The sequence below is a fragment of the Aquila chrysaetos genome, chromosome 4 (genome assembly GCF_900496995.4).
Source record: "Aquila chrysaetos chrysaetos chromosome 4, bAquChr1.4, whole genome shotgun sequence".
Taxonomy (NCBI): domain Eukaryota; kingdom Metazoa; phylum Chordata; class Aves; order Accipitriformes; family Accipitridae; genus Aquila; species Aquila chrysaetos.
The window spans coordinates 71,072,394-71,088,130 of NC_044007.1; the positions used below are offsets into that span (position 1 = coordinate 71,072,394).

Genomic DNA, 15,737 nt, shown 5'->3' on the forward strand with positions numbered 1-15,737 from the left:
ATAGCCCTGCATTAGAAAGGGTCACTTTTATGCTAAAAATGCCTTCTGACCATACCAAGATTGGAGTTGCCATATTTTTTACTCTTAACCAGTTTCTTCAAGGTTGTATTTTTTCCACATGTAACTCTCTTCTCAGCATCTGTGGAGGATTTTAAGGTCTAAACTCCTAGGAAGCTTGTCTATCATGTTAGGAAATGGTATGTTTGGTAGGACCGTGGATATTTTTTCCTAGGCTGCTATATTCTGGTCATGCTGCATTTTCCCAGCGCTTTAGAGTTAGGAGAAAGAAGAGTTGGTTGTAGCCATTTTTGTGAAGCCCTACCGAGCTTGGTGCTGCTTCTGGACCAGATTCAGCTGACTCGTAACCACCAGCAACGCTGTTGCCTAATTCAGGGGATGCAAAATTACCCACTTGCCTGTGATGGAAAGGATCCTCACCCTCTCAAATGTAAGTCCTCTAATGCATTGAAATTTCACAGGTGCATGTATAATAAGCAAAGTATCTTCTTGTGCCCATGAAGAGAACTGGGAGCTGTGGTCATGGCTAGGACTGTGTCCATTTCTGCTGCTCCTTTGTATTTTTTCTCTCTTGGGCAAGAACACTAAGGCTGTAGGCAGACACCATCTTCCCAGCACTCCCTTCCCAGGAACTTCTGCTTCTTGAGATGTGCCTGTGTGAGTACATCCTCAGCCTGTCTCAAAGCCAGGTGGATTCACTTTAAGATGTTCTATAGTAGGTCTTTTGATAATCTGCTACTTTGAGGCAGAGAGTGATGATGAACCTCTCCCACCAGCACATCTGGATTCAGCAAAGGGTGGGTGTCCTGAGCTAAAGTTACCTTACAGTGGTAATTCCTGGTATCAGAGTGTTTGGTTTCTGTGCCAAAAGTATGTGTGTGAAGATGAACTTTGCAGTATAAATTTTTTTGTCTTCCAAATGTAAAAATGAGTTGATTTGTTTTGGAAAATGGATGGTTGTATTTAGAGTTATCTAAGACCTTCTAGAGTGGGTTGACTTTTATACTTAGTTTTGAAAGAAGAGTCCTATACTTCATTTTTTCATAATAGCCTTAAATTTCAGTGAAAGCAAACCTCTGTGCTTTTGAAAAGTGCAGCAGGCTACAATTGCGGGAGGAAGGGGAAGGAAGAGGAGATTTTAAGTATTCTTCAGAATTTATAAAGGTAAACGTAGATCTTAATTAAGCTTAAACTATATTCTCACTGGTTCTGTAGTCTGGGTCTGCTGTGATACCTATTTTGCTACTGAATCATTTCCGCACCCCAGCCATCTGCCCTGATCATGTCAAAAGAGAAGTTACTCCCTTTTGCCTTAGTTGCATTTGCCCCATCGTCTTCCTCCAGTTGCTGCGTTGCTCTGGCTGTGTTTGCACATCTCAGATTTGCCCACGTGGGCAAAATATCTTACCGCGAAGTTTGTCTTTTTATGAAAATGGAAATCAAATCACACACTTCCTTGCCCCGTTTTCTCCCCCAGCTCCTGTAGGCTGGTGTGAGACGAACCAAACCCGACGTTCGGGGAGCGGCGGAGTCTGGAGCCGTGGGATGCCTTGGGAACAGCGTAAAACACGCTGCTTGTAGTGGCGTCCTGTGACCGAGTCGTCCTGAAGGTAATGTGGCTGTAAACCTGGAGTAACGCTTTTTTGACTTTTAACGGTCACGCGTGGTTTGGTGTGGAGTACTTGACGCTGTGGAACTTGGGGCTAGATTTTTGGGGGGTTATTTTATTGTACTATCATGAATGAAAAGGTAAAAATAAAATATGGAAAGTTCTCTGCTGTTCTTGGTCATGGTGCGCTTACTAAATGTTGTAGATGGGCTGTATTTTAGTGGGGAAAATGCGTGCTGCTGTCCGTGTCGCAGTGCGCGCTGTGTGGGCGAGTAGGAGGTGTTTGGGAGCGGGAGCTGCCCGTGCAAGGTCTCCCCAAAGGGAGCGGGGAATCAAAGCCTGAAATGTTCCCTGGAATGATCGGCAACAAGCTGAAAAAGAGGAGGAAAAAGAAAAAAAAAAAGTTGTTTGTTTGTTTGTTTTTAAAGCACTTTTCACAGTTGTGTTGCACACTGAGGTTTTCTCGATCTGGATGTATGGGATGTACTTTTTCTTATTATTTTTTTACTTATTTTGGGCAGGTCTGGGGGTGCGTTTTAGGGAACTTATTCAGAGACGTGGCCCACAGCTGGATTACCGTGCCCATCTAGTTCTGATGGTGCTCCAAAGGCTTAACTTCTGACAAACCTGATCAAGCCGGAGAATTTAATTCAGCTCCTGTGTTGAGATAATTTTCTCCTCCTCCTCCTCCTCCTCCTCTGGGGGCGGGCCTGGGCCTTCTGACCCCGCCCCGCCCCCCCCGAGCCCCGCCCCGGGGCGGGGCCTGCCGGCAGCCCCGCCCTCCCGCCGTGCGTGGCGCCGCGGGGCGGAGCCGCAGCCTGACTGCAGCCGGCGGTGCCGCCCGCGCGCTGTGCTCGCCGGGAGAAGATGGCGGCGGCCGGGGTGGGCCCGGGTCGGAAGCAGGTGCGGCAGGAAGAGCTGCGGCGCCTCATGCGGGAGAAGCAGCTGCAGAAGGCGGGAAAGAAGCGGATCGACTCGCCCTTCGCCAAATATCCTCGTCGCCGGGCTCCCTGGCCCTCGCCTCGGGGGCTGGCCCGTCGCGGTGTGAGGGAGGGAGGGAGGGAGGGGGTGTCCGGCCGGTGAGGGGCGGGTGTCCGCGCCGCAGCTCCCTGCTTCCCTTAACGGCGTCCGCCACGTACAACAGCCTGGGACACCTCAGCTGCACGCTGTGCAACGCGCCCGTGAAGAGCGAGCTGCTGTGGCAGACCCACGTCCTGGGCAAGCAGCACCGTGAGGTCAGCTGGGTTCCCGCCGGGCGGGCGGGGGGGGGGGGGGGGTTGCTGCTTTTTGAGGTGTGCGCTAATAGGGCACCGTTGAGCCTCTGCCGGGAGAGAGTTGTGTGAAAACAAGCCTGGTTGCTTCGTCTTGTTTTGTTTTCTTAACACCTATGTACCGATTGAAAGGCCAGCCCTTGAGAGAGTCGGCCCGCGGCTTTCCAGGGGCGTGCTCTTGGGATGAAGCTGTTCCGACGTTTAGCGACAGCGTTTAACTGTCGCTTGTCTGCAGCTCGGACTTGGAAACCCTCCTTGGGATTGCTTTGCTACCCGTATGTTACCAAGTGACAGCTTACACGTGGTTGAGAAAATACGCGCTTTTTTCTTCATAATTTAGCAGACAAGAATTTGTAAAACAATTTCAGCGAGCTTTTAACTTGGATGCAACCTTAAATGCGGTTTTTTTATCCTTTTAAGTTTTGCTGCTGCTTCTTAGCAGAAACTGAGAGATTGCATTTAATTTTACAAGTACTGAGAAGACCAAAAGAACTAAGGGGGTGCCTAGTTCATTGCCTGCATTCTGAGTAGATCATCGTGGGAAGGCACAGTGACATGTCTTTAATACTACTGCTGTGTTTTAATTTTAAAACACTTAATATTCCAGGACCTTAGGATGAGTCCAGCCTTCCTGCTCTTTCCTCCAGTGTTTTACGGCTGTAAATGTTACTGGTCTTGGTCTTTCCTTTCTTACTAGTACAACCTCCCTTCTGCAAGTGTCAATTCCTCTGCCCCCATGTCACATCATTCAAGAGGCTGACAGAAACATCGGTCTTGGTTTTGGTATTCATGATGTCTATTTCAGTGATCTTGCTCTAGAAAGATATTAGCTCACTTTAATAAACTGTTCTAAAAGTGCTGTATTTTAAGCTGCAATCCTGAATTTTGTACTTCTTTACAGAGAGTTGCAGAATTAAAAGGCACAAAGCAGACAGCAACTGGTTCAGCTGCTAGCACGTCATCTCATCCTGTCAAGAGAAAAACTGTTGACACAGAAAATACAGAGTTAAAGAAAGTAAAAGGTAAGGAGAGAAAAAAACTTATCTGGCACTTGCCAGAATCTAGCCATTTTATATCTTGAATGTCTTTGGTTTGGGTTTTTTTTCCCGTGGAAGTGAGTGTGAATACACAAGGCTGTTGAGTTAATGTCAGCCTGTTGCTGCTGAAAAGGGAAAAAGTCTGTCTTGCTCTTTCTCTGTGAGTTCGCTGATCAGGAGAGAACTGCACTTTTGGTAGTTTACCTAGTTTTCTTCTGGGTTATTGGGTTAAATTAGGTCATGGAGCTGTGGGCTTGGTCCAAACAGAACCAGAAACAGTGTAAGTTAAACAGTAGAAGCGCTTGCCCAGAAATGGTGTTAGTCCTTTTTAGTGGGATCAAGCCACTGGTTTATCTCAAACCATGCATAAAAGTTCATGCTAATGATAGTTAATTTTTTTGCCTTTGGTGCTACTAAACGTGTAAATATAAAATATGTGGAAGTGTGCATTTGTGAACTTGCTGCTGTAGTAGGAGTTTGTTTGAGGGATGTTTCTGTTAAAAGCATGGATTGTAAGAAGTGACTGTTGGCTGTTACACAGGTACAGACGAAAGCCCACATACGTCTACATCTGGGTAAGTAGATCTTATTACATATGAGTTTTTTGTAACTGTACCAACTGCTGCATTCTCTGTTGGTAAAAACTGCTGGTTTTCCTCGTCTGTCCTTCCTAGCCAAGGGTAAAGATTCAGAGAATCAGTAGATCCCTGCTTCTGCTCATTTTCTAACGTGGGTGTGTATTCCTGAACATGGCAGCATCTTCCTCAGTGCAGATGAGAAAATCATGGTATTAACTCTAGAGTCTCTGACAAAACAGAAATTCTTTTACTGTCACTGTCAGAGTTTTAAGGATTAATATGTGGTGGTACTATGCAGTTTTCTAGAATGAAAATAACTAGATCGTGGCATGCACTCTAATCTTTAATGTTAGCATACTGCAGAAGAGATGGTGGTCTGAAATTAAGACAAATTTTAAATGTGTACTTAAATATACATTTAAACTATATTTATTCACAGCAGCTACTAACAAATGTCATCAACAGATCTTTATTAAGATGTTTTTGTCACTTAAAATTCGTGTAAATGCATGTCATGCAGTTGGAACTCTCCCAAATATAGGAGTGTATTTGACTTCGATTTGGTTAAGCATCTTACTGCCACTAAAGATTTCTGGTGGTATTTGGACATCTTTGTGGGGTTGGTAGATGTCACAGGAGGCCTGCAGGTCTCCTGTACACTTCTTCACAGGATAAATTATTATTATCTTGCATAGCTACTACATGCTGTTTACCTTGATAGTAGAAAACACTTACCTTGTAGAAATTCTGAGTGTGTGTGCAAAATTAACAGTTGAGAGATTTGTTCAGTATTAAACTGATCGGTATGATTATTTTAAAGTATAACCTGGAAAAATGTTTGCCTCGGAGGCTTGCAGCTATTATAAGCAAATCTGGGTTTTCTCATTGCTGAGCCTGTGTGGCTCTTCTAAGCTGCAGTTCTGAGCAGCAGTAAGTCCCCCCGGTAAGTAGTTGTGTTATACATGAAGGTTATCAAGGTTTATATGACATTAGTGTGACTGTTGAACTATTAATTTTGTATTTAATGTGTTCACAGCAGGTATACTGATGTAAGTAACTTCGAATGCGGAGATGGAATCTCCTAAGCTGCCATTCCTCCAAATGCACTTTGTTTTGGGATATTTTTATTAATGTTTCTGATATTGAATACTCAAATACAAAAGTGGAACTGAAATGTGTTTTCAGAATTAACCTGAGCATTTCTGGGGAACTTCAAATGAAGGCAACAAGCACGTGCTGCCTTCAGACAGTGGTTACGTGGGTAGCTGCGCAGTTTAGGGTATTGCACTGTATCTAAAAAGCTGTATTGCTCACAGGCTGAATAGGCTTCGGATGCTAGACCGTAACTGATTCTTGTGAAGTTTGAAATAATTATGTTGTCTGTTCTTTACTAGGCTACCAGCAGATTTTTTTGATGAAACAGAGCAAGATAGCGCGAACGAACAGCTTTCAAAGGGTCCAGGTCCCAGTTTATTGTCAGGAAATTACGATGATGATGATGATGAAGAGGAAGAGGAAGAACAAGATGAATCAAACAAATCTTCGGTTATGCATAAAACTGAAATTCCACCTCCAACTCAAGAAGTAATAGCTAATTCTCTGCCTGCAGGTAATGCTGACTGAAATAGTAAGTGATTCAGTAAGGAAAAATTGTGTTTTAACTGATGATGGAAGGGTTTTCGTTTATTTTTCTAATTATTGCTATTAGCTGGTTAGCGTGTGTAGAGAAAGGAGATTCTTTGCTAGTTTTTTATTGTGTGGTGTTTTCTCAGCATGCTTATTGGTTTTATGTTCTAATTGTTTGAGGCTGTCAGACGAAATAATGTCTGTCTGTTCTTCCCTTGATTCAGTAAGGTATTAATTGAAATTCTTGTCTAGTCAGAATTTTATAAAGAAGCTTGAACAGTTGTTCTTTTTGTTCATAGGCTTCTGTCCTTTCTTATAGACTTCTTTGACAGCAAAACTACAGCTGCTCCTATAGTTTCCCATTCAGGATCCATACAGAAAGCAGAGATACAAGAGAAGGTAGTGGAAAGGTAAGCAGTCAAATTAAATATTTTTAGGTTTGGGAACTGTAAATAAATGTTGTTCTTCCAGGAAATGCAGATTGTGATCACTTAGAAATCTGTCATATTGTTAACTTGTATTTGGAATAATTTGTGTGTATGTCAGCCTCTGGCATTATTTCAGACAGGTATTTCACACTGTAGGGGCAGGATAAGAGGTGGAGCAATATGTCATACAGTGTCTGTTAGACATCTATTTGCAAATTTTAACGCAGGGTACTTTGGAAGCTTAATGTCAACCACTGCTTTTAACTGTTTAAAGAAAACCATTTGCTTGTTCTGTAGTAATGGTTCAGCTCACTTGAGCACTTTTTTAGACAGTGGTTTCAGCTTTCAGAAGTAGAGACTGTGCTGTTAAAATGTTTGTGTGCTCAGCACACTGGAAAGAATAGTTTAAGAAGCCTAAGCTGTAGCTCTTTTTTTGACAGTGAGATTTAAATCTGTCTGTGCAGTTCCTTTTAAGTTACTTAAGACCAAACTGAAGAAGCAGGTTTTGATGGTTGTAGGTAAAACTTGGGGTGTAAAAAACTTGCTCCATTTCTAGGTCCTTTCATAAAAGATTATGGATTTTATTCTTGACTATTTTTAACTCTACAATAAAGCAGGTTGTGAAGTGTTAACTTTAGGATAATAGTAATCAAACATTTCAGGAAAGAAAACACTGCTGAAGCTTTGCCAGAAGGTTTCTTTGATGATCCTGAAGTGGACGCAAAAGTAAGTGATCTGCTCTTTTCATGCTGTTGGGTTTATTTCTGCCCGTTGTAAAGATTTTTCTAAGTAGTGAGGATGCTTTTCCAGGTAATTAGTCATACCAGAATATAAGGAACGGACTGAACTATTTAGAATAGAATAGACTATATCAGTTGGAAGGGACCTACAACGATTATCTAGTCTAACTGCTTGACCAATTCAGGGCTGACCAAAAGTTAAAGCATGCTGTTAAGGGCATTGTCCAAAAGCCCCTTAAACACCGACAGGCTTGGGTCATCGACCACCTCTCTAGGAAGCCCATTCCAGTGTTTGACTAGCCTCTCAGTAAAGAAATGCTTCCTAATGTCCAGTGTAAACCTCCCCTGGCGCAGCTTTGAACCATTCATTCTCTATTAGAAAACATGAAAAGGGATGGAGGTGGGCAGGAAGACCTTGTTAAATCATCTCTCAGAAGGTATTTTTTGATTGTGGTTCCTTTGTGGCTCTTAAAGAAAACCAAAGAAATGTTATTTGTTGGTTAAAATGCTGGACTGAGATTTGGACAATCCACCTGTTGCTTTTATTTCTTTGAGTCATCCCAGGAAAAGCATTTCACCTAATTTGTACATCCAATTCTGCTTCGGAATTGAAGATATAAAAATAGTTCTCTAATGTCCTTTGAGGGATCCTGTTGAAAAGTATTAACAGTTACTATGTGACTGATACTATACATCCTGTTAGAATGAAAATAGCTAGGTTATGGCATGCGCTGTAATCTCTAGTACTGGCATACTACAACAGTGAACTTGGTCTTCAGCCCTCTTGTCTTTTATCACTATAGCTTTTTTTGATGCTCAGAAAAGAAATATGGGCATTCAACGTGTTTCTCAAAAAAAACCCAAAAAAACCCAAAACAAAAAAAACCCAAAAAACACCCCACAACTAAAAATCTTGAAATTTTGATCAAAATGATGCATACTTCCTTCAACTTGCACAGTACAGAATGATGACCAAAATAAACACTGATATTTGAAATACAAACTTTTTTGTTTGGTTTGGTTTGTAAAATTTGCCACAGATTTGATGGCTCTCCTGCTTGCTTTATTGAAATAATAGTGTTGTAGGCTCAAAGTCTTTTTTATTTTGCTTGAGTATATTTCCCTATTCACACTGTGGAAGGCTGCTGGTGTATTTAAATTGGATTGTGAGGTCGAGCCATGACTTCTGATTTGGAGACCTTCCAAATAATACCTCCTTATGTTCGGTTAGTCCCACTGTCCCAATCCCAAGCTTGGGTGTCTCTTATTTGCTCTGGCAAGATTCTTTTGGCACCACTCATGCCCACGTGTTGGCATATGTGAATAGTTTTGAATAATGACATTTTGAATACTGAAATATGTAGCTGAAAAAGCCATACCTTTTTGTTGTTGTTGTTGTTTTGATTTTTTTTTTTTTTTTTTTTTTTTGCATGTGACTAATTGGAGTGTTAAATTTTTCAAATACTTAGTTTCACCATGAGTTGGGAAACTTGTACAAAGTGGGAATGCCTAGCAGGCAAAGGAGAATCTGCTTATATCTGTGAGGACGCTGGTTAGTGATCTTTGTTCTGGTTATCACCTCAGCTGATAAAATTTACAAGTGGATACATGTTCCAATAAGCTCTTCCTTGAATTGCTTCCAGGTGCTCTTCTTTTTAATCAGTCCTTTCTAAGTTTAGCTAATATGCAGGGGAAGGAAAATGTTTGTGATTGCTTATGTTGAGTTGGCTGCAGTGATTCTGTGTTGGAATCCTATGCAAAATAATTATTTTCAGAATTAACAGTGAGCATTTGGAAGGGAGATTTTGCGCTTGAAAAATGTTGATTCTTTACATCAGGAATTTACAAAGCATATAAATTCTGGATTAGATAAATATTTCAAGGAAAAAATAATTTCTTTAGTGTTTAAATTTATTGTAAGAAATACAAATAATTATGAATTACAAAAGACAACCACAATGCGTAATAACACAGTACATACACATATGATAGAAATAATCACAGAACAGAAAAATGAAATGATGACTATTACTTCCCAGTATGTAGTTTGCTTGGAAGCTTCTAATTTATTCTATAAACTTAATTCATACTACTGGATTTTGTATAATCGTTCAGGAACAAAACATACCAAACTTTTCTTTAGCATGATGATGACTGATGTGTTACCAAAGGAGAGGAATGAATAAAGGAAAAATAAAACTAATGCAAAAAGATGGTGTTATGAATTATTCTGTTCAAACTGCTTAGTTCTCCTAGCTATATAATTTCCACCCAGTCCAGAGCCAGGCATCATCTGTCATCTAACATATGTTATATGCTGCATCTTCCACTCTTGAATTATGGAAGTTTTGGTTACACAGGTAGGTTATCTTGTTTATTTGCTCGTATTAAAAGCACAATCTGGTTTTGATTACCTTAGTTGTAGATGTTAAACACATTCTTACAGCTATTACTTTTTCAGCCTTCTTGTCTTAGTACTTAATGTAATCTACCACAGAAGAAAAAGCTTTGCATGTCATTAAAATTGGTATGTAGGTGTACTATTTCTTCTGTTAGCCAACAAAATTAGACTAGATTTGAAATATAGTCAGACTATCTAACACCAGTCAGAGTAGTGACTGAATCATTTGATGTGTTATGCCAAAGGCAAATAATTCAATGCTTTTTGGCTTGTGAGATAGCTACTATATATGATTGAACAGGCAGCTTACAGAATTTAAAAGTTATCACCCAACATAGTGAAATTACAGACCATCAAATTAACAGACCTAGTCACTTGTGTTACTCTGAACATTCCACACCATCCATTCTTAGTCAATTATTATTTAACGTTACAATCAAGGATGTTGTTTTAATCCAGGAATAGTCAGATTTTTCCTCCAAAACCATTGTGCAGCTGCACTCTCTTATACATTACTTGAATGGAAGTATGTTGACCAGACTTTTCTGAGAACACAGCATAATTTGTGCTATTTCTCCAGGTGTTTTACAGTGCCCCAAAGAGTCACTAGACATAAATTTTTAATAAGCCTGTTTTTTCATGTTCCTTAGGTGCGAAAAGTTGATGCTCCAAAGGATCAGATGGACAAAGAATGGGATGAATTTCAAAAGGCAATGCGACAGGTCAACACAGTAAGTAATGGAATCTATTTTTATTGATTCTAAATACTATACACAATAAGGAAAACAACAGTTTCATGCAGCTCTGCAAAATGACTGACATCTGCATTTGTCAGCTGTTTGTTGCAATGCAGTGTGTGGTTAAATGCACTTTATAAATGAGCAAAGGGTTCCTTCTATTTTCCTCTCAAGGGAAATAAAGTTGAAAAAACTTTTGATCAGGATCCAGTCATCAATATATATCTAGTTACATTTGTTAAACTGTATTTAAATAAGATGGCATATACTTCAGATCAGTGTCCTGTATCCAAACAGGACATAATTTTGGGTTCTTCTTTAGGTGAGATATTTTAACCTTGAAAAACATAGAACAAAACACCAACCGTTTGTCTGCCTTTTTCAAAAACAATCTATAAAGTGTAGGTAACCTGGGTTTTATGGTTAATTTAAATGTATTGGAAAGGAACCCCAAAATTTGGGAGGGACAAAAGATTTTGTGTGTGAGACACATAAGCTGGCCACAATTTTTCTGTACTTCCATTTTTTACTGTTCAGCATTGCATGGAAAGTCTTCCCGGAACAGGTTTTTATCTGCCCTTTTGTACAATATAAAACTGTGACTAACGATATCTGATGTTCTCAATCTTCCCCTAGAGTATTTGCTAGTTTTTTAACTTTAATTGTAAAGAATTGCTCATATGTCAACTGCTAAGAAAAGTGGTGAAAAAATTTATCATTGCTCATTTTAAAGCAGTCAGCACTATAAACAGAGCGAATGTTCATACAAAAGCAGTGGTGGATACATTTTGCTAGCATTAGCCATTCAGATAATTCTTCAGCTTAGAAGGAATCTTCTCAGTTATGCGTGGACCATTGATTGCATAGCATCTCCCAGACATTCAGATTTGAGAAAGTATATGCTGAAAAAAATAACAGGTTAGAAACACTTCGGGATCTAGTGGGAATATTTAACCAGTATTTTCAATAAGTGTGTGTAATTAAGTCCCAAGCATTGGGATATAGCTCCTATTTCAACCTCAGACTTTGGGTGTGCGTAGTTTGTTTATGCTCCATTTCAAATAGTAGTATATTGAAAAATTTGAAAAGTTAACCCCAAAGCAGCCAAACTACTTTTAGTTTTAAGAAAAAACATTTCCATTTCAAATTAAACCAGATCAGGTTTTTTCTGTATTTGCCTCCAGAGTCTTTTGTGAAGGTGGGAGTATACATATAGGAGACTAACATTGACTTGAGGTAGAGGGGAGAAAGGGAAGACACAGACATCAAAAAGGAACAACAGCGGAATTCAGGATGAAGGTGAATTTTCTTAGTGGTTTTCTGGTTTAGATTTCAGAAGCAATAGTGGCAGAAGAGGATGAGGAGGGACGACTAGATCGTCAGATTGGAGAAATTGATGAGCAGATGTAAGTAGATCAATTTTTCCTCAAACTTTCTGTTCTCCAGCAGTAATGGATCACTATTTGACTAGAGTGATAAAGACATTTTTAATTTGAATCTTCTGTGATAGTACCTTTCATTAATCACCTAAATAGACAGACTCCCTCAAATTGCTTAATGATACCTAATAAAAACATGAATTTTGGTGCAAATTTATTTGCAAAAGAGAGAATGCACTAGAATCACTGAAAGTACAGCAAGCAGGCATGGGCAAAATAAAGCAATAGAAGGCAAATTCTTTGAACAAACTGTCGCCCTCCCCCCTGTCAAATGTCTTAATTTGTACTTCCGTAAGAATTCTGATTGATGTAGAATTTATGTGAACATTTTTAAAAAACAAGGTCTGATATTCTGTATGCGATTAAAATTTCAATAATGAGATTTGGGTGGTTTGGCCATCCGTTTGCTGTACTGAAAATGTCCTGTTATGTGACTAACTCTCCTTGTTTCTAATGAAAGTTTATTTAAAGGTTTTGTTGAATGATGGACTTTATTACATGAAGTGGTTTTTTTTGTTTTGTTTTCTTGAAATGGTAGGTGTAGCAGTTGGATAAGCATTAGTTTAAACTCTAGGTAACCTGAAATACAGCTTAGTAGAACAGATTGTTCCCATTACCATGTATCTTAACACGTTGATTAACAGTGATTGTGGCAATGGTAGCAATTGAAAAGAAAAACATTAATTCTGATTTTAATGAACCTTGCAACAAAAAGAAGACACTAAAAATTAAAGCAACACTTAAGCTATCTGTACAGTTTTACATGCTACAGGTAATCAGCATATAACAACAGCAGCATTGGGTTCAAACTGAGCTTTGGTAGTACATGAATGTCTTTTAACAATGTTCATGTAATTTTGGAGAGGGCTTGATCTAAACCTGGCTGTCTTTGAGCATTCATTTTTCCCAGTAGTTTAGGATGCTATAGTACGTAGACCCAAATTCAGAAATTTGTAGAGAATTTGAAGTTTGTTAGCATAATTATTTTTCCCAAAAATAAAAGTTCCAAATAGACTTTTAAAGACTGTTTTTGTAGCTTTGTCTTCTGAGTGTATTTAAATTCGGGCTACTTCAAATTAAATTCAAAATCAGATTAATTCCAGTGACATTCATGTTTTCCTTTAGCCTTCAAATCTTCATCTGCCACTGCCTGTAAGTAATCATATTGCAGATATGCAAGGGGAAACAGGATCCAGATAATAATCTTTCCTTGTTGACTCTTCTAGCAAATAGGAATGAAAGAAGCAAAGATGTATTTAAATCTGGCTGATAGGACTTGGCATTTTCAACAAAATAGCCTGTTACAATGGCTAGAATAATTGTTATAAAACATATTTCCAGGACAGAACTTTTTAAGTAAATGGAAAACTGAAACTTGTGGATTGTGTTTACTTAAAATGTTCTGTTATAGCACACAGTAAGCAGATAAAGAATCTGAACACTTGTGCTGCTTTTCTTATTTTCAGAGATGCTGTCCCTAAGTTATCAAAATTGATAGCCAGTTGGTATCTCGCCTTTCTACCATATATGAAAACCATAAGTGAAGCAAAGAATGGCATCTCTTCCTCTGTGGAAGTGGATATTGGTTCTGTGTGCTTTTTTAAAAAATGATTTGTGGTCGTATTGCAGTTGTTAAATTCTTGGATTAGATCTAATTGCTAGAGAATTGACTACACCTCTCCTCTCATCTGGTCTGTTTCCACTTGATGAACACAGAGAAGGTGCACAAGCATATTGAAAGCTTATTTTTTCAATCGATGGGAAGCTAGCAAGTTGTTTTTATCCCAAGTTGGAGAAGCAAAATCCAGCACTGTAGAAAATCCAATTAATGTGGAAAGGCCACAAATGTTAATAGGTGGTTTACTTTTCAACAGTGAATGTTACCGCCGTGTTGAGCTTTTGCGTAACCGCCAGGATCTGATGAAGGAGAAGCTAAAGGAAGCCATGAGATTAAGAGCAACACAAGAGAAAGAGGATGAAGCTGTTGGTAGCGAAGATGAAGAAGAATTGCAGGATTTGCTGTCTCAAGACTGGCGGGTGAAAGGGGCTTTGTTGTAGCATTTCTGCAACATGGTTGATATTCTCTTTACCTCTCATGTTATTTCCATTGTTAGAAGTGAGATGCTTTTGTTGAATATTTATTTAAAGATGATTGTGAGATGGTAAAGAGCCAAGTGTATTAAAAACCCCCAGCTTTGTAGATCTACAGTGGTGTATTACTTGCTGTAAAAACTGTATATTGCAAATGTTTTACAATATTGAATGCACCTTTCCTATTAAAATTATTGGTTTCCTACCAGAGGTATTTTAATGGGATTAATAAGTAACTGAAGAATCTCTAAGGTTTTGGAAGCATTAGATATATCTGGCAATTTTGAGACTTGGGTTATTGTGTATAGAAGTAAAGGACTTGCAAAAGTGATGGTGTATGGAGTTTTCCCAGATTGGGGGGGTTAGGGAAAGGAAAATATTCTGCATTTATGTTATCTTAAAATTTATAAGTGCTCTTCCGTCCATTGCCCCAGCTCCCAATAAAATATGTACAGTTTTTTCAGGATCTGTTACAGTTTCTCTGTGTATGTAAGGACTAAGCTCAGAAATGTTGAGCTACAGCTTTTCCACAGATACTCTGTGATGTGCCATAGGCAGTGCTGAATATTTTTCTTTATAGTATCTTGTTTTGCTTAGTGCAGCCATAGTATAGCATACCTCATATTTCTTGAACCAGAGGGGTGAAAACACAATGGTTACATATTTGCATAACTAAATGAAAGGGTCACAAAATGCCAGAGAGGAAGGTACTGCACTGGAAACTGATGAGGTAAAATTTATCTAGCTGTAAATACTGGAAATTTTCTTAAGGTATCTTAGACACAGAGAGCATCTAAAATTGGTTTCTGTTCTGATAAACACAGATGAAGTAAAATCGAGAACCAACAAACTTGAGAAGACTGGAACATGGAAAGCAGAACTACCTTGAGCTTTGGTAAGTATCTCTCTTTTTTTTTTTTTTTTTCAATGAAGCATTTTTATTTTACTTTTGCAAATCTTAAAACATTTCAAATTTGCTGAGGACTTTTGAAAAAATAGGAGAAATGTGTGGTTTGAGATTTTTATCAAAAAAGCAAAAAAGTAAAGTTGTGAAAGAACAGCTTAACATTTTCCTTTTTTTTTTTTTTTTTTTAAAGATTCTAGTTTTAAAACAAGTTCGTGAGGTTTTAAAGGGAGAAACCAAGCTTTGTTCTTATGAGAGCATTCTAAATACTTGCCTCAAAGATGTTTACTAACCAACCAGTAAAGAGAAAAACTAAAGCTAGATGTTTGATTTGCCTGTTTCAGAAGAAAGACTTGATATGGTGGGAGCCCTTTCCATGTTGTGAGATGCCTTTTTACCACTCCTGGTTTCCGTGATCCTTGGGTTCAGCTCTTTCTTTATATTTCTAAAGCTGTCAAAATTCAAGCAATGGTCCTTAGCAGTTTGGTGCATCCATTTATTCCTGCTCACATATGCTGGCTTACAGCCACTGTTTTTTGGTTGATTTAATAACCATAAGTGTAAGTAGCTGTTACTTTAAGTTGCTAAAATGTTTGACGCAAAGCTGCAGTCTTAGGTGAATTAGTAGTGTTGCTGAGACAGCAACATTCAGATAGTATCGAAATAATGAATGTTTTGGCAAGTTGGAGAAAACTTAGTTGGGCCAAAACTGAAATAAAATTTGCTTATATAGCATGAAACATTTGAATATCAATGTATAAGGTGCCTATCATGCTGTGGTGAAAGATCTCTAGACCCCTTTATCACTATAAAGAGAACTTTCAGCTGAGAGGGTGACACAATATTAACAGGTAGACA

General features: G+C 38.9%; 2 protein-coding genes across 2 annotated transcripts in view; one reads left to right on the forward strand and one right to left on the reverse strand.

The window, feature by feature from the left end:
• The first annotated feature begins 2,443 nt into the window (after positions 1-2,443).
• On the forward strand, positions 2,444-14,438 carry ZNF830 (zinc finger protein 830). Its single transcript, XM_030012448.2, has 10 exons — positions 2,444-2,616; positions 2,763-2,862; positions 3,800-3,920; positions 4,477-4,510; positions 5,908-6,122; positions 6,459-6,549; positions 7,230-7,293; positions 10,359-10,439; positions 11,775-11,851; positions 13,759-14,438. Exons 1-10 carry the CDS (start codon positions 2,495-2,497, stop codon positions 13,940-13,942), a joined length of 1,089 nt encoding a protein of 362 aa, XP_029868308.1. The 5' UTR covers positions 2,444-2,494; the 3' UTR covers positions 13,943-14,438.
• The window catches only part of LOC115340598 (poly(rC)-binding protein 3-like), a 149,835-nt gene continuing 143,302 nt past the window's right edge, over positions 9,205-15,737 (reverse strand). The window contains exon 13 of the mRNA XM_030012441.2: positions 9,205-11,347. Within this exon, the coding sequence (XP_029868301.1) occupies positions 11,287-11,347 (61 nt within the window). The 3' untranslated portion in view covers positions 9,205-11,286. The remainder of the gene's footprint in view (positions 11,348-15,737) is intronic.